Source organism: Trichosurus vulpecula, chromosome 3 (genome assembly GCF_011100635.1).
Source record: "Trichosurus vulpecula isolate mTriVul1 chromosome 3, mTriVul1.pri, whole genome shotgun sequence".
Lineage (NCBI taxonomy): Eukaryota > Metazoa > Chordata > Mammalia > Diprotodontia > Phalangeridae > Trichosurus > Trichosurus vulpecula.
The window spans coordinates 390659167-390682430 of NC_050575.1; the positions used below are offsets into that span (position 1 = coordinate 390659167).

Here is a 23264-nt window from a genome sequence, read left to right on the forward strand (position 1 = left end):
CTCCTTTTCCACAACCTTTTGATGAAAACATTCCTGTCCAGACAAATCTATGTGTACCCTTGATAGCATTTCCTCACATCATCATCAGCAGATTACTTCCCCAACTATCATTCCCATTCTTTCTCTAAGCTTCAATCCCTCCCTATCTATTGGTTCCTTCTCTGTTGCCTACAAACACATCCATGTCTCTCTCATAAAAACCCTCACTAGATCCTTCTATGCCTGCAAGCTGTATCATCCTCTATCTCTTCTCTCTTCAGCTAAATTTCCCTGGAAAAATTTTCCACCTCACTACCTCCACTTCCCTGTGTCTCACTCTCTTCCAAACCCTTTGCAACCCAGCTTCTGACCTCGATCAAATGAAACTGCTTTCCAAAGTTACTAATGATTTGTTAACTGTCAAACTTTCTGGCCTTTTATCAATCTTCATCCTTCTTCAAATCTTTGTACCACATGACACTGTGACTACCTCCTCCTGATCCTTCTTTCTCTCTAGATTTCTGAGATACAGTTCTTTCAAGGTTCTCCCCTAACTTGCCTGATTGCTCCTTTTCAGTGTCCTCTGGATAAGATCCATATCATACTTCTGGGGTGCACCACAAGGTTCTGCCCTAGGCCTCTCTCTTTCTTTTTCTTCTGCTTTTTCCCTGGTGATCTCATCAGCTCCCATGGGCTCAATGATCATGTCTGTGCAGGTGATCCCTAGGTCTTCTTATGCAGCCCTAGTCTCTTTCCCGAGGTCCAGTCCTACATCATCTCTTTTCCCCCATGAGAGGGCAAACTCCTTGTAAACAGAGATTATTTGTTTCTTTTTCTTTATATCCCCAGAATTGTCAGTGCCTGTCAAATCTTAAGTTCTTAGTAAATGCATGTTGTTTGACTGACAAGGCTATATAAAAGGTGTAAAAAGTCAAACAGCTGCATCACAGAAAGGAGGAGAAAAACATTTCATTAGATTATTCAAATAAAGTCATGCCTGAGGAAACAATAATCCCAAGTTCTATAATCTGAGACTCACTGATACATCAAATAGCATTTTCTGCAAACTTATCACCTCCTTATATGCACTACAAGTGTTTTAACAGCCACAACATGATGCTATAGGAATACAAGGTAAGGCCCTGAGTAAAAATGCCATTACTCTAAACGGGATACATAACCTGAAACTTTTCAGCACTGCTTGGGAAAGTGTTCACTACTTAAACACACACATAAATACCAGGTTCTCTCACTATATTCTCTGTACTGGCAACAATGACCAAGATCAATAGGAGTGAGTTAAAGAAGTCCAGCCAGAAATGGAGACTGTTATACCTTTCTTTGTTCAGAAGCTAGCAACCATCAAATGACTCATGTAGAGCACAGATATTACAGTACAGAGGGAATTGAAATTCTCAGTTATATGAACAAGAAAAGCAAACTATTTCACCTAGGTTCAACTTGGAGTTTAAATGCTGAAAAGCAGAACACAGGGATGATACTTGGGTTTCGTTGTGGTTTTTTTTAATGACAAGTACACTCACAAAACCAGAGACTCAAGGAAGGGGTCTAAGGGGTAAGGGGTCAAGAGAGACATACAGAAAGGCCAAAGTGATAGTACAGCTGGATAAATCATATACTTACAAAATGTTACTGAGAAAATGAAATTGATTCTATTTTGTAATTGATTCTGTTCTGTATAACTGCCAACATTTCATATCACTGCCCAAATCAAGTTTGTCTCTGAGTTAAGTTCAGAAGCTTAATTTTCATCTCATGTTTAAGTTGAAAATTTGGTTTCCCTATAAATGACTTAAAAAGCCCATTATCTCTGTATCACTACCTGCCCTCATATAATTAGAAGAAATCTGTTATCTATATACCATTAGTTATTCTTGCAGGTGAAATACATTAATCAGAATTTCCTAGAGGGTTTGCTGCCAAGCCGCATTCTCTATTTCCAGCCAATCACATTTCCCTCACATTTGATAGACTTCGGAACTGCCTTCTAGTTCTCAGACGGTCCTCCTGTTGTCTGTAAAAATGATCTCTCCGCTTTCATTTGAGGTCTTTTGGCTTGCTGAGGCGATAAAGACCCCTTTTCATTGGTGACTGCTAGCCTTTCCAACAAATTGAATGTGCTTAGAGCTTTGATGTCAGTTTACCTTAATTTCCATTGGAACACTCTGACCGGAAGGACACAATATGTCACACTACAAACCCTTTCTAACAACGAACCTTGCTCAACCTACGACAACGCAGTATAGAAAGGACATTAAAAAGAAATAAAGTAATGTATGTTTTTACTGTAGATATAAGAGAAAAAAATCAGTTCACAGTGAAAGACATTCAAAAATACTGAGATCAAAAGATGAAACATACATGTTTTACACACGTTCTTGCTCACATTTAATATGCGTTCATTACATGATCAACAGGACGTCAGGCCAAATTCGTTACTTTCTCAAGAAAACATTAAGCTGGCAGCAGGATGAGTAAGTACAGCACGCAGGATAATGCCGGTTGCAATTTTTCTTCTTCCAAATAAAATAAAAATGGAATTCAATTCAACAACAACAACAAACCATTTATTAAGCGCCAACTGTATGTACAGGACTGTGGTAGGGGACTGGGCGAGACACCTTTGGAATGGTCCTTAAACTCAACAGTTTTATAGTCATTAATGAGACAACAGAGACGAGCGATGATAATAAAAAATAATAGATTTTCTGTGCACAAGAGGTACGAGGTACTCTGTGAAGGAGGAAGAAAAAGGTCACCGCTGACTAAGGGAATTAGGGGACATTTCACGTTACAATGGCATTTAAATTTAGCTCTCCAGGGTGAGGAGGAATTTACTGGTGGAAAGAAATGAGGGTAAAGAACTCTAGGCGTACGGCACAGTCTCTACAAAGCAGAAACACATGGCATGTGAAGAGGAGAAGCAAAGACAGTCTATGGGGGGATGTGGAGGACACAGTACAGGAAGCTTAGCAGGGGAGATGACTATTTGCCGAGAAGACATCTTCAACGCCAGATAAAAAGGATTTCCATTTACTCAGTAGGCAATAGGGGGCAACACAGGGTTTTAGGTAGAAGTGACTGTGAATGGTTTAGATGGCAAGTGAACATCAGCATTTACTTGAAGAACACACAATTTGCCAATTTTAAAGAAAATTTAATAGAGTACAAAGCTTCTGCCCTAACGAGGGCTTTCATAAATACATTTTATAAATGAAGAAACTACTACTGCTGCTACTGCCACCACTGCCACCGCCACAGTCACCATGACCACCGCTGCCAGCTAACATGTACGCAGCACTTCCTCTGTGCCAGGCTCTGTGCTAAGAGCTTTACAACTGTTACCTCTTTTGGTCTTCACAACCACATGCTGAGGCAGGTGCTATTATCATGACCGTTTTACAAGTGAAGAAGCTGAGACAGACAGAGGCTGAGTGACTTGTCCACGGTCACAGAGCTAAAAAATGTCTGAGGCCAAGTTTGAACTCAGGTCTTCCTGATTCCAGGCCCAGTGTGCTCCATCTACTCTGTGGCCTAGCTGCCTGAAATGTTAGGTTTCCTCACCGGTACTTTTCTGAATATATGTACTATAAATAACTGTTTGTTCTCTAAGTAACAGTTTAATACAAAATCCTGTAACTTCACAAAATTCGTCTAAGTTTCAAAGGAATAGGCAGGCAAGTCATCCAAACTGAAGTAGCAAGATACCAGAGGGAGAGACAGGGGGAAGCATGTGCCAGCAAGTCAAACCGTCCTGAACACATTAATCACTATGACCCCCCGCCCCCCACCCCTATGAACACATAAACACAGTCTAAAACCCTGATCCAAAGAGCCTTGGGAATAGCAGGGCAATATTGCAAGGATAATCAACTGCGAAAGACTTAGTTACTCTGATCAAGACAATGAACCAAGACAATTCCAAAGGATTTATGGTGAAAAATGTTATCCACTTCCGGAAAGACAACTGATACAGTATGATGAGGGCAGACCGAAGCATACTTTTTTCACTTTCTTTATATTTCTTGCTTTTGTTTTTTTTTCTCAACATAGTTAATACGGAAATATGTTTTTACGATTTCATGTGTATAATTGATATATTGCTTGCCTTCTCTATGGGTAGGGGAAGAATGGAAGACAATTTGGAACTCAATGTCAAAAAACAAAAAAGCAAGTAGATCATATAGTAAAAGAAAAAGAAAGCAGACTCCTTGGATATCAAGCAATTGCACCTCATTATCATTGTTAATATGGTTATGATTGAACACTCTTATTTTAGCCATCTTTAAACCCAAGTTGAAGTAGTCAGTCTTCAAGACTATATAAAATACTATTCAGTCTTAGATATTTAGACGAAGTCTTATATAACTTTCAGGTTTTAGACACAACACGCTTTGATTATGGGCTACTATTCAGTCTTAGATATTTAGACGAAGTCTTATATAACTTTCAGGTTTTAGACACAACATGCTTTGATTATGGGCAAACCACATAATTTGCTTAAGCTACAAATTGGATTATAATTTTTAACAATAATACACAGATTAACTTAGAAATATTACAGAATAATATTTCTTCAAATAAACTGAGGTAGAAAATAAAATCTAAACTCAAACTACAGTTATCAATACACTAAGGAGAAATATATTGTATTTTTAAACACGCAAACATTGTGTGATAAGCATCAAAGTATAATGGATGGGATTTGTTTAAAGCAACTCAAACCCATTTGAAAAGTCACAAGATGAGTTTGGGATACCGGGCAAAAGAAGGGCCATGCTATGTATTACTCTGCCTCCCAAAGTCTAGATAATGTTACTTTAACCAGACACCTCAAGTCAACCACAAACCAAATCAACCAATAGTGAATTATTGAGAGCTAGCTTCATTTTTTCAGCTCCAAATCTTTGCAACTGAACATTGAAACATATCAATTATGTGGCATTTGAGGTTAGGCTTATGAATTGCTTGGGCTCTAAAAAGGTAGAAGAACTCGTGGAATAAAAAGAAAATATACTCTCACCACAGGAAAAGTATATAGGAACTCTGAAGTGAAGGAGGGGAAACAAGTGAGGTGAACAAGAATTAATTAAGCACCCACCAGGTTCTAGTCACAAGGCTAAGTGCTTTACAAATATTCTCAAAACTTACATACCCAAGTGGGTTGGCTGTATAGTAGGATAGCATTGTGAAAAGCTTCATCTATTCCAATGGCCAGGTGTCAGGCCTCTGAGGCTCACCTCGAAAATTTCTTCTTTGTTCCTCCAAGATGCAGCTCAAGTATACCACCTTCTTTAGCAAACCTTTCCTAATTGCTAGCACCCCCTACACCATGCTGCTCAGCTCTCAAAACTGTAGTCTTGCCCCATGCCAGTTTCCTTTTGTGTCTTTCTTCCTCTATTAGAACATTAGATCAAGAGTTGGGACTGTCATATTTGTATCTCCAGGACTTACCATAGTGTCTGACACATAATAGGCACTTAATAAATGCTTTATCTCCCTACTTTGTATTTAAAACCACTTTGGATTTAATTTTAAAAATATTTATATACAACTCCATCCACAACAGTTGTCTTGCCCTATGCCTGTTGGCTGGCCTCATACCAAGCCACTATTTCATTCTACTCCAGGCAGCCTCTCTAGCCTCCTATAAGTCTACAGCAGTTGCCTGGCCCTCAACCTGCTTTCTAGATACACACAATTGCCTGACACTGGGATAATTCCACCCCAAGGTGGAAACCTTATAGACAATGGTAACCTGTGTAAATTTATCCCTCAATAACCTACCTTAAATCATTCCTCAACTTCCCTCTGGTAATATGTACCAATACCGGTGTTTTCAAACCCAAGGTTGGCATCAGGCACATTTCAATCTCCATCCCCTACTACCCACTCCATTATTCCCATTTTCTATCAATCCAATCCCTACAACATCCCACACAAAAGCTACATACTATTTCTACTGTGCCTGCTGGAACATATACTCTGTAGGTAAAAAACTAGCTTTATCTTGAACCTTTTCCTTTCTTCTTGCACACTCTGAGGCCTGGATGCCTTTTGAGTAAACAGCTTTCTTGACTCACTGGTCATGGTGGGAAAGTTGGAATATTCCTTGCTCCCCATTGCCACTTCAAAGCCATACTGCTCCAACTATCATTCAGTAACCTATCCTTCTTTGAGATTCATCTTATCTATATTTATAACCCAGTCAGGATTCTGGTGGCTACTTTCAACAGTCCTCTAACATACTCTCTTCTTGCCTTCTTAATGAGTTCAGTGCTTGGTTGGTTCATGGTCTTTCCGTTCTTGTCAATTCTTGCCCTCATACTAGGAGACTTCAAAATACATACTTATGCTCCCTCAAACACCTTAACCTCCCAGTTCTTCAACTTACTCATTTCTCATGACCTCAATTCCACCTCAGCTCAACACCGAAGTCATGCCCCTGGTCTTACCATCATCACCTGCAAGTGACGTTCCAGGTTAATGAATTTTGAAATTCCTTTACCTGATTAGAATGGTTGTCATTCTACATCTCCTTCTGCCTTGCAACTCCAAAACCAGTTCTTCATACTCATCATAACCATTAATCCCTCCAGCTCTCAATTCCTTCCCAGGCCATCGCCAACGAACCAGCTACACTCCCTTCCTTTCCCACCTTAATCTCTTAACTCTTAACTCAGTTCAACTCTTCATTTTTCCTCTCTCTCAAGTACTCTTACCCCTTATGCTATCATCGTCAATCTTACCCTGCCAAGCCTTAGCTTTGCAATATTCTCACTATACACTGCCCCTGCTCTTACTCACACAGTACTGAGTGAAGATAGAGAAAGTCACAAAATCATGACTAACTACAGGGTTCGCCACAAATTAATGTTATATAATCCCAGTCGGGTTCCCATTATAAAAAGGCAATCCCTTTATAGCTTGTTAATGAACTCACTATCATACTCAGCATAGTTACTTTTTCCAAACCTTTTCAGCACTCCTCAAACCCCTCCTCACTCTCTCATCTAAGAACCTTGCCTTATATTTCATTGAAAATATCAAGGTCATTTGCTAAGAATTCCCTTTTTTACTCTCTTCCTCACCTCACATCACTCAAATGCATTCTGCCATCATCCCTTCCCTCACCCATCACACACAAAGAGGCGGCTCATCTCTTTGGCTAGGCAAAGCTCTCTATACACAAGTGATCCCGTTTGATCTCATCTTCTCCAGCAGATTGCCCCCTGTCATCTTCACTGTCTCACTTCTCCTTAATCTCTATTGGCTTCTTCTCTACTGACTGCCTAAAACATGCCCATGTCTCTCCCATCATGAAAAAACCCTCACTTGATCCACCCATCTCTACTAGACACTGTCCCATACCTCTCCTCCTTTTTGAGGGTAAACTCCTTGAGAACATCAACAATCAGTGCTTTGGCAACCTCTTCTCTCACTTTCTTCATTTGGGGTTTTGACCTCATCATTTCACACAAAATGCTCTCTCTAAAGTTACCACTGATTTCATAGTTGCCAAATCTAATGGTACTTTTTCAATCCTCAATCTTCTCGATTTCTCTGTAGCTGGCACTGTGTATTGCCCAGTTTTCCTCTCACCTCGTCCTAGATTTTTGTGATACTGTTATCTCCTCCTATTTGTCTGGCTGCTACTTCTCTGTCAACTTCGCTGGATCTTCATAAAGGTCACTTCCACTAAGTCTGGCATGTCTCCCATGACTCTGTCCTGGTCCCTCTTTTTTCTCTCTCCATACGTGTCCTCACTTGAGAATCTCATCAGGCGCATGGATTCAATTCTTTTTTTTTTTTTTTGTGCAGGGGGGGGCGGGGGGGGGAGGTGGCGGCACAGGGCAATTGGGGTTAAGTGACTTGCCCAAGGTCACACAGCTAGTAAATGTGTCAAGTGTCTGAGGCCGGATTTGAACTCCGGTACTCCAGACTCCAGGGCCAGTGCTCTACCCACTGCGCCACCCAACTGCCCCTTCAATTCTTATCTTAATGCAGATAATTCTCAGATCTGTTTGTTTCCTCCTAGTTTTTCTCTTGACCCCTAGACTCCTATTTCCAACTGCCCAGTGACATCTCAAACTGGCAGTCTCATAGACATCGTAAAACTCAACGGGTTCAAAACTGAACTCACTGTCATTCTCTCCAAGTCCTCCCCACTTCTTAACTTACCAATTACTTGTGAAGTGACCACTAGCTGCCCAAAGACCAAGGCTTGCAACTGAAATGTCACTCCCCACTCTGTTATCCACCACTGCCAATATTTTATTAAATCTTATCATTTCAACCTTTGTAAAATCTCTCACATATGTCCCTTTGTCTCCACTGCCACCATGATGGTCCATGTCTTCATCACCTCATACCTGGACTATTGCCATAGGCTACTGGTTGTTTTCCCTTCCTTAAGTCTCTCTCCACACTAGTCCATCTTCCAATCAGCAGTCAAATTGATCTTCGTAAAGCACAAATCTGATCAAGTCACATTCCCACTCTAATTAATCAACTCCAGCAGCTGCTGTAGTAGGGAACTCCCTACTCCTCAGAGAAAATAAAAAATTCTCTGATTTTCTTACCCTCAGAGATTACTTTCTATCTACTCTGTATATTCTTGTATATACTTATTTATATGCATTCTCTCCACTGCCCCACTAGAATGTGGGTGCAGGGATCCCCTTTTGATTTCTTTGTATCTTCAGCAATTAGCACAGTGCCTAGCACATAAGTGCTTGATAAATGTTAGCCACTTGACAGACTCAATGGACATAACTCCCCTTTGCACACTCTGCAATCCTAACAAACTGCTTTCCCTCTGTTCCTCAGACACTCCATCTGCCATCTCCATGTGTGTTTGTGCTGGTCATGCCACATGCTTTGTATACAGTGGCTCCTTACCTCTACATCACAAGAGATCCTTTATTCCTTTAAGACACAACCCAAACACCACCTTCTGTGGGAAGCCTTTGAAGGTTCCCAGTGCCCAGCTAGGACCCTCCCTTCCTGACTACTTTAAATAGGTATGTATTTACTACATATTTATGCTGCATGTTTTTATATACCCACAGTATCTAGTATAGTGCATAGTGGCTACTTAATAAATGCTTGTGGATTAAGGATACCTATATGATTAAAGAGGCAAGCCAGAAAGGTCACTTTGGTGTTAAACATAATAACAACTTAGGGGAATAGGGCAGGGGTTCACAAAGAGTGACAGAGCCCCCTGATGGGCTCTGGAATGGTCCGGGGAGGGGGGCAGTAGTAGCCTCTGGCACAACTGGGGGACACTGAACAAAAATAAGCATAAGGAAAGAAGAGAATTTTGAAAAACCGATCTTCCAAGTTTCCTCTGTTGCGTGACAGAGTAAAAGTTGCAATAATTACATTATTTTCCAAATAAACACAAAATATGTAAGTTATAACCAATCAGTGGTCAAGTCCACCAACAGGTCTTAACAAGCAAGTGTTGGCAGAAGAGTCTTGCGTTGTCGGGAAGTGCAGGATGCATCAGCAGGAATATGTGCGTGTAATGACTTGTCTACAATATAATTACTATGTAGTTATAGGATGCAATATTGTGTCATCAAAACTTCAATGCAGGAAAACCCCTCACAAATTTACAATAAATTATTAAAGTGTCACTTTTTTTTAATTGTATTTTTTGGAAATGATGCAAAAAAAATTTTTTTTTTAAACATTAAAGGGTTAAAGAATATAGATTTCCAGGTGAGCACTGAGCAATTTTTTTTTTCTTTTTGAAAAGAGGGTAGGAGGCCAAATAAGTTTGGGAACCTCTGGGTTAGAGACAGCTATGAAAATTACTTCAAAGTGAAAAGAGGGAAAGTTTTTACATGTTATCCTTCATTTTTTGGTAAGGAAATGAGATTGCAAAGATGAAGAATTTTTCAATGATGAAGCAAAATTTGAAGGTGACCTGAGGGAGAACAGTCCAGGGTGGACACTAAAATGACATGTTATCTATATTTAGATGACAATTCAAAATGTAGAATTATCAAGAGGTAATAAATTGCATGGGAATGAAGCTAGAGAACTAATAAATACTCACAATACAGCTTAAAATACCAAAAGTATGTGTCTTAGAAGAGACGCTAATTGATCAGAATTTAAACTTATAGATTTAGGGTAAAAAAAAAGGTTTCTAAGGGAAGCCTACCATTTGAGGAACTTGAGATTAAAATAATTCATTATGAAATTATTGATTATATTATCAATTACAAATCACTATGAAAAATGGCTTGCAAGCACTCATAGCACCAGACCTACCTACAAGCAGATAAGTGATCATAGGCACAAAGCTGGAGATATTCTGTGACAAAACAGACATCATACTGTTAGCAGCCACAGAGAACACAACCAAACTAAGATCCTAACCAAAGGTTTTGTCAGACAGAACCATTGCTCAATATCTAATTATAATATGATATCTAATATAATCTCAATATCTAAATAACACTCTTGTTTTCAGTCTTTCCGAAGAAATAGCTGACAAAGGTAACTAACTGTAATTTAGTCATCTCTTCATTAGGAAGGAGACCTAGAGCAAGGACAGGAAGAAGCCCATGAAGAACAGCATTACAGTCACCAAGAAAGCAAAAGGACTCTTACTGCTGAAGTATCTGTGAAACCTCTGGCATTAACAATTTACAAAAATAAATTAGATAGGAAATGCATTACTTGTGGCACTCTTTTGATAGGCCAAAGACTAAGCTTGTTTCTGAAGGCACAGGATCACTAAAGTTTAGGAAATATATTCCTACAAGATTATGGGAGAAGCTTAATCTTTGCCCAGGAGATCAGATTACCACATGAAGTCCATAGAAAATGCATATTTTTATTCTTTAATGTATTTTCTTTTGACACTCAGCATACAGGGGTAATGGGACAGAAACTGAGCTAGACTTGACATAGGCTAAGCATATATATGGACTAAAATCACTTATGAAAAGGACTAGGGACAGAAATTTGAGTTCATTTGGAAAGTCTCTTCTCTACAGTCTGGCAGAGCCACAAAACTTGGATAAGACACTCAAGCTTATTTGCTACAGAAACTTGAGCACACATGCAGGTATACACACAATGTTAGCTAGCTCTCAGCATGACAGTTAACCTGATTTCAAGAAAATGTAGGTAAATTAGGAGGTAAATAACAGTTAACCAAACAAAAGGAGCAGATATAGGATTTAGAGCAAGTCTATCCATCACCATTTTAGAGATGAAGAAATTGAGGACTAGAAAAGAAAATCAACCTGACCAAATTAACACAGAGTAGCAAGCATAGCCAGGTGCTCTGATTGCAAACCCAGTTCATCCTGACTGCTTGAAACAGATAGTCACTCAGCTGGATGAAAAACAGAATTGCAAAATATAGGTCAAGTAATTTTTTAGGGAAAAAATAGATTCTAAGCCTCACAAATGTTCTGCATTTTCAGCCACCAAAACCACAGTACTAAAAAAATTAAATTAAAAGCAGATGTACTGGGAAGTTGAATTTTTAAATCAGTTACCAAAATTAGGGGCAGAAAGGGATAAGGAAAATATTTACATGCTCATTTGCATAACTAGACCTGTTACTTGTGCAGTTAAGACTGTTCTCCTTCCACATTTACATTTTGTAAAATAGTTCTTCTGCCTTTAAACTTATATTCAACTGTTCCTTTCTATAATATTCCTTCTAGCTCATCACTATCATTTTCTTGCATCCCAACCTGAAGAAAGGGAAAAGGGAAAGAGAAGCTAAGAAAGACTTCAAGAAATCAAAGTAAAGTTAGAGACATCCTCAGTGCATTAAGAATATCCTATGACTTTAGAACTGATAGATTTCCAAAGGACTTACTTCCCTAGAGTAGGTTTACAAATGAAGAGACTGTGACTTAAGAACTACTTTCTAGGGGCAGCTAGGTGACCCAGTGAGAAGAGCACTCAGGAGGACCCGAGTTCAAATTTGACCTCAGACACTTGACACACTTACTAGCTGTGTGACCTTGGGCAAGTCACTCAACCCCAATCACCTTGCCTTCCTCTCTTCAGAAAGAAAGAAAGAAAGAAAGAAAGAAAGAAAGAAAGAAAGAAAGAAAGAAAGAAAGAAAGAAAGAAAGAAAAGAAACTATTTTCTATTGCTGTGATTGATAGTCATGATGAATAAAAAATCTCTGTGAAGATGTCCAAAGCTTCCTAGGAGTTTTTGTTATGACCTCTTAGTGCTTTCATCAACAGAGAAGCTGTTTCTGTTTTCCAGACTCTCAGAAAGAAACTATTCCCATGATTCAGCAATGAATAGACTAATTCTATTGACCAGTGATCTCCAAAGCCAAGGTTGTGCACCCCAATGCACATGGAGAACAATTAGTGAGGTGTGGGAAGACAACAAAAGTCCTCCCATCAGTGTCAGGAGCTGTTCTATCTGGGTGCTAGAAGTGACAATGGGACAGCTTGACCTTCCCACCTCCTACCAAGAGCTGGGCAACAGAGACAGAATCAGAGTAAGTGAGGGAGCAGTACAGCTGGAGTCAGGCCTGAGACTGGATCTAGAACCTGCTGATTCCTGAGGAACAGAGAAATGGAGTATCTTGTTCATACAACAGCCAGGAGGCCAGTGTCAGCTGGAAAAGGAGATGATGGGGAGTAAAGTATTAGATGACTGGAAAGATAGGCAGGGACTAGCTTATAAAGGGCTTTAAAACAGATCCTTTTGTATTTGACCCATAAGGTGATAAGGAGTCACAGAATTTTGCTGAGTAGACAGGGTGACACAACAGGACCTTCACTTTAGGAAAATCACTTTGGAAGCTGAATGGCGAATCCAAGTATTGAGTCCAAGTATTACAAAACAAATCTTTTTATTAAAGGGATTTGTTCTATGAAGTTTGGAATCAATCAAAGAGCTGTGATTGAGGACCTAGAAGGTCACATGTGGCCTCAAGGCTGCAGGTTCCCCACCCCCAGGCCCTACACCATAATGATGATGGTGTTTGAGGAGAGAAGTAGATATGTTGAAGAGATGTTGCAAAGGTAAAACTGCCTCAGCAACAGCTTGGCTATGGGGGTGAGAGAGAGTGGAGTCCAGGACAACTCCTATGTGAGTCTAGAGGGCTGGGAGGATGGGGTTGCCCTCTACAATAAAGAGGAAGGTGGGCAGGGAAGGGAATAAATTCTGTTCTGACCCTAAGAGTGTAAGGTTTCTACTGAACATCCAATTTGAGTTTCAATAACATAGAGATAGTACTTAAAATGATGGTAGCTAAAGAGATTTCCAACTGAAGTAGTATAGAGGGAGAAGAGAGCCCAGGACTGAAACCTGAGGGATACCTGATAGAAGATGCCAAGGGGCTGGGAATGAGATAAGACAGTCTTTAGGGGTGGTTGTGGCAGTAGTTTCTACCAGCCATCCAGTGCTCGCAGGTAAAGGTGAACTCAGGCTCCATTCTGTGGAAGCTCACCATAATATCATTCCTCCACTGCAGTCAAATATGGGCCATATAGATATGCTATTACATGAAGATAGTCCTATAAAAAAAGATTTACAATCCTAAACTGACATCTCACTACCTCAAGAGTAAGAACAGAAAGGTGGCTCAAGAGAAATGTCCCAGAAAAAGTCTCTATGATTGAAGAAAGGACCTTGGAATCTTAGCAACCACCAAGTACAACCACAACCATTACAGAGGCAGAGCTACCAGAGCACTCGACGGCATCACTTCCTAGGGAAAAAAGTACCTGAAAACTGAGATGTCTGAAGACTTAAGGGGGGGGGGGGGGGGGGGGCGGCCTGGTGAAAAAGGAGACAGAAAATAAGACAAAGCCCCAGGAAAAGATTCTTATAGGCATATCCAAAACCAGCACTCCAGCATGGTTACTGCAATAGGCCTAATTCTATATGACAGAATTTTTCTTTTTATTATGAACCTGACAAACATCAACAAACACGAACATTTCTCTATGCTAGTGGTTCTCAAAGTGTAACCCAGGGATGCTGGGAATCCCCTAAAACCCTTTTCAAAGGGTATAAAAGGTCAAAATTATTTTCAAAATAATATTAGGAACTAAATCTTGTCAATTTTCTGCTATCTATATGAGATAACCGAAGGGTTGGAATGATCTATGAATGGCCTCTAAAATTTTTTGACTCATATCCCTATCAATAAAAATATTAAGCATATTCTTCTAATATATATTTACTTAAAAATCAAATACATGTGCTACTGTACTAATAAAGTGTGGCTATTATAAAAAAAGAAATTAAATGAATAAGATAAATATAAAGTATATCATCTGAAAATAATTTATAAATGTTTCAAAACTTTTTGCTCTTATAAAAACCAATAATATCATCTTTAGTGAGAGAAATGTTGCTGAATAGTCTTCATTACTTTTAAAATTTTGGTTTATCCACTTTGCAGTACAACACACTGCAAAATGGTAAAAGCGAATGAATGAGTGAAGGTGCCACTCCTCCATACTGTGAGTCTATGCAGCAACATTCCACATAGCCAGAAGTTCCTCATACACGTCTATATATGCCCTAACATAATCACAAGACAGAGCTCTACCATAGGAAAGATGTAACCAACAGAAGAGTACTGATGGAAAATGATTACAAAAAATTCATCTATTCTTATGGTAACTGAAAAAAAGGATCACCCAAACAAGTAATAAAAACTAGTACTATCTATTGAAAAGGAGAAAGCTATAGACTTAATCATAACTTAATAAATATAACAATAAAAATAATAATACTCAATTAATACTTGTTCATGCACACCAAGAAAAGAGAGAAACAGTAGGTTTCAATTATAGCAGCACCTTTTATGAAAACTAAGAATTGGAAACAAAACAGATGCTCATCAACTGGGGAATGGCTAAACAAATTGTGGTACATGAAGGTGAAGAAATATTACGATGTTTAAAGAAATAACATGCATAATGAACACAGAAAAGCCTGGAAAGATCTACATAAACTGAGGCAGAGTGAAGTCTGCAAAGACAAGAAAACAATAAGCAGTCATCCCTCGCATTCATGGGTTTTACATGTGTGGTGTTGCTTCTTTGTGGGTTGGCCATCAATAAGTAAATGAGGAAATTTTTGGTATACTGTAGAAAATCATAGATGACGTGTATATGTGAAGAAAAGTAAAAAAAGTTATTAAGTCACAAGTGCATAAATACTGCATATTATTCTTTTGTCTTTTTGTTTGTTTTTTGGGAAGGGGAAGGCAGGGCAATTGGGGTTAAGTGACTTGCCCAAGGTCACACAAGTTAGTAAACGTGTCAAGTGTCTGGGGCCACATTTGAACTTAGGTCCTCCTGACTCCAGGGCCAGTGCTCTAACTCACTGAGCCACCCAGCTGCCCCAATACTGCATATTGTTAATCTATCATATCTTTTACTGCCATAAGTATACACAAATTTAAAGTTTCATTACTAGTCTCAGTGTGCTTCAGAACCACAGGCTCCACCCTGTCTCTGGGAACTCCTCCTCCCAGTGTCTCATCCAGACTCAGCCAAGTGATTTTCCTCCCACAGTGATCTTAGTATCTTGCACTTTTAGCGGCTGCAGCTAAACCCGAAAGACCACATACTGTTTGAGATAGTAATCTCTCTCATAAAGAAACTGCAACATTTTCATGGGTGCAGTGGGTTGTTTTACTTATTTAGGGTGCTAAATAAATATGATAAGAATTATTAAAAATAAAGGTTCAGGGTGGGGCCTAGAGGTATTTGCAGTTTTTCATATTCATAGGGATCCCTGTGCCCCTCACCCTGACCCCCACAAACATCGAGGGACAACTGTACACAGTAACTACAACAATGTAAATGGAAAGAACGACACATCCCCAAATCTAAGTAAATGTAACAAAATTGTAAATATCGAGTGGGATTCAAATGAAGAGAGGTGACAGGACCCCTTCCATGGAGGCGGGCAGCCCACTGATGTTAGACACTGCCCAGGTTTGCATACTTTGTCAATACTTTGCATACTTTGTCAGCTGGGCTGACTTTTTTTCCTCTCTAAGAAAATATATAGTCTGTCAAAATGAACGGCCCAGGGTGGGTGTGAGATAGGTAGGCATGCATGGGATAACCATGCCAAATTAAAAACAGAGAATATCAATGAAAACTTAAAGGAAAAAGAAAGTGAAGGCTTCGAGCTTGACTATGGAAAGTCAAAATTGGACCAGTAGATGAAAGCAATTCAAATAACTTCATGAAGAGCACAAACTTACCAAGGAGAAACCTGTACATGAATATTAAGAGACTACTGGCATCCCAAAAGCAAAGCTCAATAACACAAAAATAACTTAATCTTACATAAGACTGGCCTTAATGTGTAGTTTCAGAACTCTAAAGTGGACCTTAACAGATTCAGAAAGCATTCTCACAAAAAACATACTATTAACAAAGAGAAAGATGTCTCATCGAAATGGGGGAGAAGAAAAATATTCTCATAGCACATGATAAACAGGTCAAAAAACCAGAGAAACACTTTTGAAACAAGTAATTCAACAAGTAATAGTAAATGTTGAAAATGGATATATGCCATTAAATTTTCTGAATGGAACAGAAAGCAACTTCCCTCTGGATGGAGCCAATCAATAAACATTTATTAAGCACCTACTATGTTCTGGGAACTGTGCTAAATGCTGGGGAAGCAAAAAAGGCCAGAGGACAGTCCCTGATGTCAAGGAGTTCGGGCTACTAGAGGAGACAAAATGCAAACAACCTATCTGTAAGAAAAACTGGAAATAGAATACAGAAATAGAATTCAATAGAAGTAAGGTACCAGAATTAAGGAGGATCAGGAAAAACTTCTTGTAGGTGAGTATTTTAGCTAATAGCTGAAGGAAGCAAGGAGGTGGAGATGAGAAGGAAAAGGAGTTACCATATGTATTATGTTTACATCTGTAATTTAACTACTTTTAATAGGCCTCACAACCAAGTGGTGAATTTTTTTGGCCACACTGAAGCATAAAATCACCTAAGTCATGTAGGATTTTGTGATCTGTCTCAATACATATCCGTAAGAATAAAAACAATATACCTTTACTCACAGCAATAAATACAAGGCTCTTTTTGCATGCTAAAACACATACAAATAGATGATCACTTAAAACCTGAGCTGTATTTCTTTAGGTGGTTTCTGATTAAGGATCCCAAGTTTGCCATCAATGTAATTCCTTCTAGAAACTCTAGACTGATATAGTGCTGCACAGAAGATTATAAGACAAAGACCACTTACAAATTAATGTCTGATGAACATGCCAAATGAATTGATATTCTAGTTGTAAAGACCACACTCAGAACAAGAGGGTCTCTCAGCTAGACCGCCATGAAGACCCACTTCCATGTCTCCTCACTGAGCACAGACAGGTGGCAGGAGGCCTAATCTCTGCTGTTATCCCTGAGGCCCATTTAAATGTGCAGAGAAACAGCAAACCTGACAGAGTTCCCACCCTCACAGGTTGCACTTCCACTCACCTTTCCAACATATGAGGACTTTCTAAGAGTCCAAAGATTAATCTTGCCTGTCTCTAGTCCTAGAAAGTTCCAAAAGTAACATGAAAACAAGCTTTCCAGGCCTCTCTTATGAGTATCTTTTTGTATTCTTTCATCCTTTGGAGCAAATTACATCATACTTTTCCCACCCCCTCAAGATTTGGCTCAAATATTTCTTTTTCTTGACTCACTTATAATATTGACTATTTTGAATGGGTACCTTGGGGAAGGGCCCTGGGGATGGTACTGTAACCTCTGAGGAGGCAGCTACCCTCATCTTATCACCATTTCATCCTCACAGGACAAAGTCCCGGAGTGGGTGACTGAAGGTAGAACTTGGGCTGGGTGGGGAACTTCTCCCCATCCCTTGTTGAATATGAGGATACTTCTTGGAGGAATTGGGATTTAAGGAGACTTTTGAATGTAGAGAGGAGGTAGTTTGGCAGATGTGAGATGGAAGGTTGTTCCTGGGGCAAAGGATAACCTGGAAGAAGTCAGAGGAGGGAACAGGAGAAAGGAACGGAGGGGGATACAAGGAAATTAGCTTGACTGAATTGAAGACAGTAAGACATTGGACAGTCAAAGGAAGAAAAGACTCACTGTGAACTTACTATTTTCCAATTAATTTTAACATTAAAACAACAGTTTTTGTAATTGACTTGGCCTCTGGCTTTCAATTAAATATAGAGAAAGGCAGCCTTACTAAGATTTAATTCATTCAGGAGACATATGTAATTAATAAAAAATGACTTACAGAAGCTTAAAATCTGCCTTTTGTGCTGATAAGGATCAAATAAAAGTGTGTTGATTCTTTACCTGTATCTGAGTCTTTTTGATCTCCATTTGTTCCAACAGTGAAGGGCAACTTTCGCTTTGTAGCTCTTTCTTTTACTTCTTTCCCTCCATCACTCCGGTCCAATTTTGGAGTCTTGGTTAGAGAAACTTTATCTTTATCCTAGAAAGAAAAGCAAAAACTTCAGATATACTTTAAAGGGCAAAAGTGCAGCAAGAAGTCTTCCAGTGTTGCTTATAAATACTAAGACAACTCAGTGCACAAAGGGGAAAGGAATAAGCATTTATTAAGGGCCTATTATGTGCATGGCACTGTGCCAAGCCCTTTACAATTATCTCATTTGATTCTCACAACAACTCTGGGAGGTAAGTACTCTTATTATCCCCATTGTACAGTTGAGGAAACTGAGGCAAACAAGATTAAATGACTTACCCAGGGTCACACAGCTAGGGAATATTTGAGGCTACATCTGAATTTAGGGCTTTCCAGGCCCAGCCCTCTATCTACAGGATCACCTAGTTGCCTCTGAATTCTTAGCACAGAGATAATATCTTAAAGAAATAGCTACATAACTTAATTCATATATTTTCCTTATAAGTACATACTTTTACAAATGTCTTAGGTTTCCTTTCAGAGGGTGGTAATATAGTACTGAGGAAAGATCACTGAACAGAGAGTCAGGAGGACACCTTCAAATTCCAATTCGCCCATGAATTAGCCAAGTCAGAAAACTCTTTCAGAACACAGGTACCTCTTTTTTTTGGGGGGGGGGCACCAGTGGTGAGGAGAAAGTGGCTTTGTATCCCCAGTGATTAGCACAATGCCTGGCACATAAAATCTGCTTCATGTTAGCTGACTGACAGTGTAACCTCAGACAAGTCACCTAGCCTCTATGGGGCCTCAGCTTCCTAATCTAGGAAATTAAGGAATAAGAAAAAAATATCTGTAGTATTACATTTACATTTTGGTTAGATATGGTGGTGGTGCTCATAAAGTTTCAATCCAAGTGAAAAGACAATATGGAAAAAACAAAAGTAAAGAATAAATAAGTGAATCAACCAATCAAGGGATTAACAATCTTACTTTTTGAAAACATACATTTATCATTCACTTAGATCCTGGGGAAAAAGTCAGCACTCTGAACTTCAGAATAAATACAAATAGAAATTACAGAGAACATAACAAATCAACAGACAGATTTCTAACTGCCTGACCATAGCAATATATACATAGTTACCAGAGAGCGAGAGAAAGAGTTCTTGGCCACCACAAAAAGAGCTGCTACAAATATTTTTGTATATGTGGGACATTTTCCCATTTTTATGATCTCTTTAGGATACAGCCCTAGAAGCGCTATTGCTGGGTCCAAGGCTATGCACATTTTTATAGCCCTTTGGGCATAGTTCCAAATTGCTCTCCAGAATGGTTGGATCAGTTCACAACTCCACCAACAAAGAATTAGTGTTCCAACTTTCCCACATCTTCTCCAGCACTTACCACTTTCCTGTTTTGTCATATTAGCCAATCTGGTAGGTGTTCTGTGGTACCTCAGAGTTGTTTTGATTTGCATCTCTCTAATCAACAGGGGTTTTAGAGCAATTTTTCATACGACTATGGATAGCTTTAATTTCTTCCTCTGAAAACTGCCTGTTCACATCCTTTAACCATTTATCAATTGAGGGACAACTTGTATTCCTGTAAATTTGCATCAATTCTCCATATATTTTAGAAATGAGGCCTTTAGTAGAAATACCAGTTGTAAAAATTCTTTCCCAGTTTTCTGCTTCCCTCCTAATCTTGGTTGCATTGGCTCTGTTTGTGCAAAAACTTTTCAATTTAATGTAATCAAAACTATCCACTTCGCATTTCATAATGTTCTCTAGCTCTTGTTTGGTCATAAATTCCCCTGTTCCTCATAAATCTGACAGATAAACTATTCCTTGCTCCACTAATATTTGTTTATAGTATCAGCCTTTATACCTAGATCATGTACCCATTTGGACTTTATTCTGGTATACGGTGTCAGACATTAAGTCTATGCCCAGTTTCTGCCATAATATTTTCCATTTTCCCAGCAGTTTTTGTCAAACAGTAAGTTCTTATCCCAGAAGCTGGGGTCTTTGGGTTTATCAAACAGTAGATTGCAATAATCATTGGCTACTGTGTCTTGTGCACCTAACCTCTTCCACCGATCTACTCCTCTATTTCTTAGCCAGTACCAAGGGGTTTTGATGACAGCTGCTTTATAATACAATTTAAGATCTGGTATGGCTAGAGCACCTTCCCTAGCATTTCTTTTCATTAATTCCCTTGATATTCTGGACCTTTTGTTCTTCCAGATGAATTTTTATATCACTTTTTCTAGCTCTATAAAATACTTTTTCGTAGTTTGATTGGTACAGCACTGAATAAATTAATTTAGGTAGAACTGTCATTTTTATTATATTAGCTCAGCCTAGCCACAAGCAACTGATGTTTTTCCAATTATTTAGCTCTATTTGTGTGAAAAGTATTTTGTTATTGTGTTTGAGATTGGTATTTTTTAAATTAAAAATTCCTCCTTTTTGTCTTCCTCTTAAGGAGGCCCTTAAAGTGATCATGTTTAGAACTGAGAGAGGCCTTTTGCTGTTTTTCAGTCATACCTGACTCTTCGCAATCCTCTGTGGGTTTTTCTTGGCGTGGTTTGCTATTTCCTTCTCCAGCTCATTTTACACATGAGGAAACTAAGGCAAACAAGGTGAAGTGACTTGCCCAGGATCACACAGCTAAGAAGTGCCTGACGCCAGATGTGAACTCATAAAAATACTTCCTTACTCTGGGTCCAGCATTCTATCCACTGCACCCCCTAGCTGACCCATCAGGTTCATCACTATGGCTCTAAATTACTTTTGGCTATTTCAAATCATCAGAATTAGAGTAAAAGAGTACAGATTTGATGAGATTTTGCACTATCTAGGATAAGGCTGTCCAAAATGCATACTGCTCACAGTGATATTTATGTGACCCATCTACAAGCATAGAAATTTACATAAATGCTTTAGTAAAGGAAGGTGAGCTACCGCAAAGCTCTCACTAAAATGGCAAATCAAAATATATTGTCTATTGTTTCAATAAAAACCTAAGGTTAGACAGCCCTGATCGAGGCTATACAAAGAACATGCTATATATAGGTGAAGAAGAAAACTCTCCAAGAAGAGTCCAATGGACAATATTGCTGGGATAAATATCTAACCTTTCAAGGTTCAGATATGGGGGAAGGGGGGGGGGGGGGGAGGCGGCTCCAACAGGACTCAAAATTTTGAAGGTTTACTCAGATTCTCAAAGAGTACTCTGGCCCCCTAATCTCAATGGCTGGCTAACCTCTGTATTCAAGGTGAAACTATTCCCCTTTCCCTCCTCTGGGTGGCACAAGGTCAAGAGAAACAATCCACTGTGTCCCTCCATCCCCACTCCCAGCATCCTTCTTTGGGGTTGGAAAAAGTGGTGGTGTTGGTCATCATCTGAAGCTGCATTGTCACAAGATTCTCCAACTTTCACAACTATACTGTACTGATGGAGTGTGTGAGTCCAGGATTAACAAGAAAAGCCAAGTAGGAATCAATGAAAGTGAAGGCTAGTGTTTATTTTCCTAAGGCAAAGGATCCAAAGATCTTGCAGCATTTAGGTCACCTGCTCCCTAACTCATCTAACCTGGCTTGCCCTGTTGCAGCGATCTGGATTGCAGAGGAAGACCTCTGTGTCTCTCTCCTCCATCTACAAACATTTTTTAAGGTCCTTGCTCATGGCAATAGAATTGCTAGTTATGGCTCTGAGAGATAGCTGCCTGTGAGTGGACACATTCATTTGGATCTATTTATCAAAATATTACAATTACATTCATACTTTATTGCTGCCAGCGGCCGTGGCCAGGCCACCAGAGAGTGAAAAGGATGCCACAGAGAGTGAAAAGATTACACGGGCCAGGTGGAAGAGTATAGGACGGCTCCATTTATTAAGCTGAAGAAAAGGACTTATATACCTTTTTAGGCAAGTAGATAAACAAATTCATGTGCGAGACATTTGTTATATAGCATGACTTCCGCATGCTTTGTTCCCCTTTTTTAAGAATATTGTGTTAATAGCCCACAGGTAGTGTTTAGCATGTGAGTGCCAAGGGAGCTTTGGGGAGAGGGGGAGAGGGAGGGAGGGAGGGAGGGAGGGTTGGAGAGCCCACTTGCTGAGCTATTAGCCCAAGGGCAAGAATAGGCTTCAGGGAAAACCTGGCCTGTATCTTATTCCAGAATGGGCTTTTTCGGAGCTGGCCCTCTACACTTTATGTTTCTGATATGTTCAAATTTGTGCTTTTGAATGCTAGAAAAGAGCTTGCAAAGCAAGAACAATTTTAACTATCACAAAATACCTACTAGGCTCCCTCACTCTGACAGGAGAAGGGGAAGGGGAAGGGGAACAACATCTTCAAAGAGATAAGCAAAACCCTCAGGAAAAAAAGGTTTTTTGAAAAATAATCAAAAAGCTACATTTTATTTTGGCAAAATTGCTTGTTGGGACTAACTAGAGGATTCACTAGCTGAGAAACATCAGTTCTAGAGAGCCAACTGCCACATTTAAACTAGAAAAAAGAGAACTTTGATTATAAGAGCGAGGAAGGGCAGTGGATAAGATAGTAGGTATGGAACCTGGACGACCTGAGTACAAATCTGGCTTCAGACACTTGGCTGAAAGTGTTTACCTCAGTATCCTTGTAATAAAATGGGGATTACAGCACCTGCCTCTCAAGGCTGTTGTGAGGAGGCAATGAGGTAATAATTTTAAAGTGCACGTGCCTGAAACACAGGAATCACTATACAAATATTAGCTGTTATTATAAAGATAAAGATAAAAAAATCTATTACAAAGATTAACTTATCAATATTCTTTCATGGCTAACAAGAATTCTGCATAGTCACAAATAAACTTT

General features: G+C 39.3%; 1 protein-coding gene across 1 annotated transcript in view; it reads right to left on the minus strand.

The window, feature by feature from the left end:
* Positions 1-23264, minus strand: part of ANKRD11 (ankyrin repeat domain 11) — a 277569-nt gene that overhangs the window by 64190 nt on the left and 190115 nt on the right. Inside the window, exon 3 of the mRNA XM_036750516.1 lies at positions 18331-18469. Within this exon, the coding sequence (XP_036606411.1) occupies positions 18331-18469 (139 nt within the window). The remainder of the gene's footprint in view (positions 1-18330; positions 18470-23264) is intronic.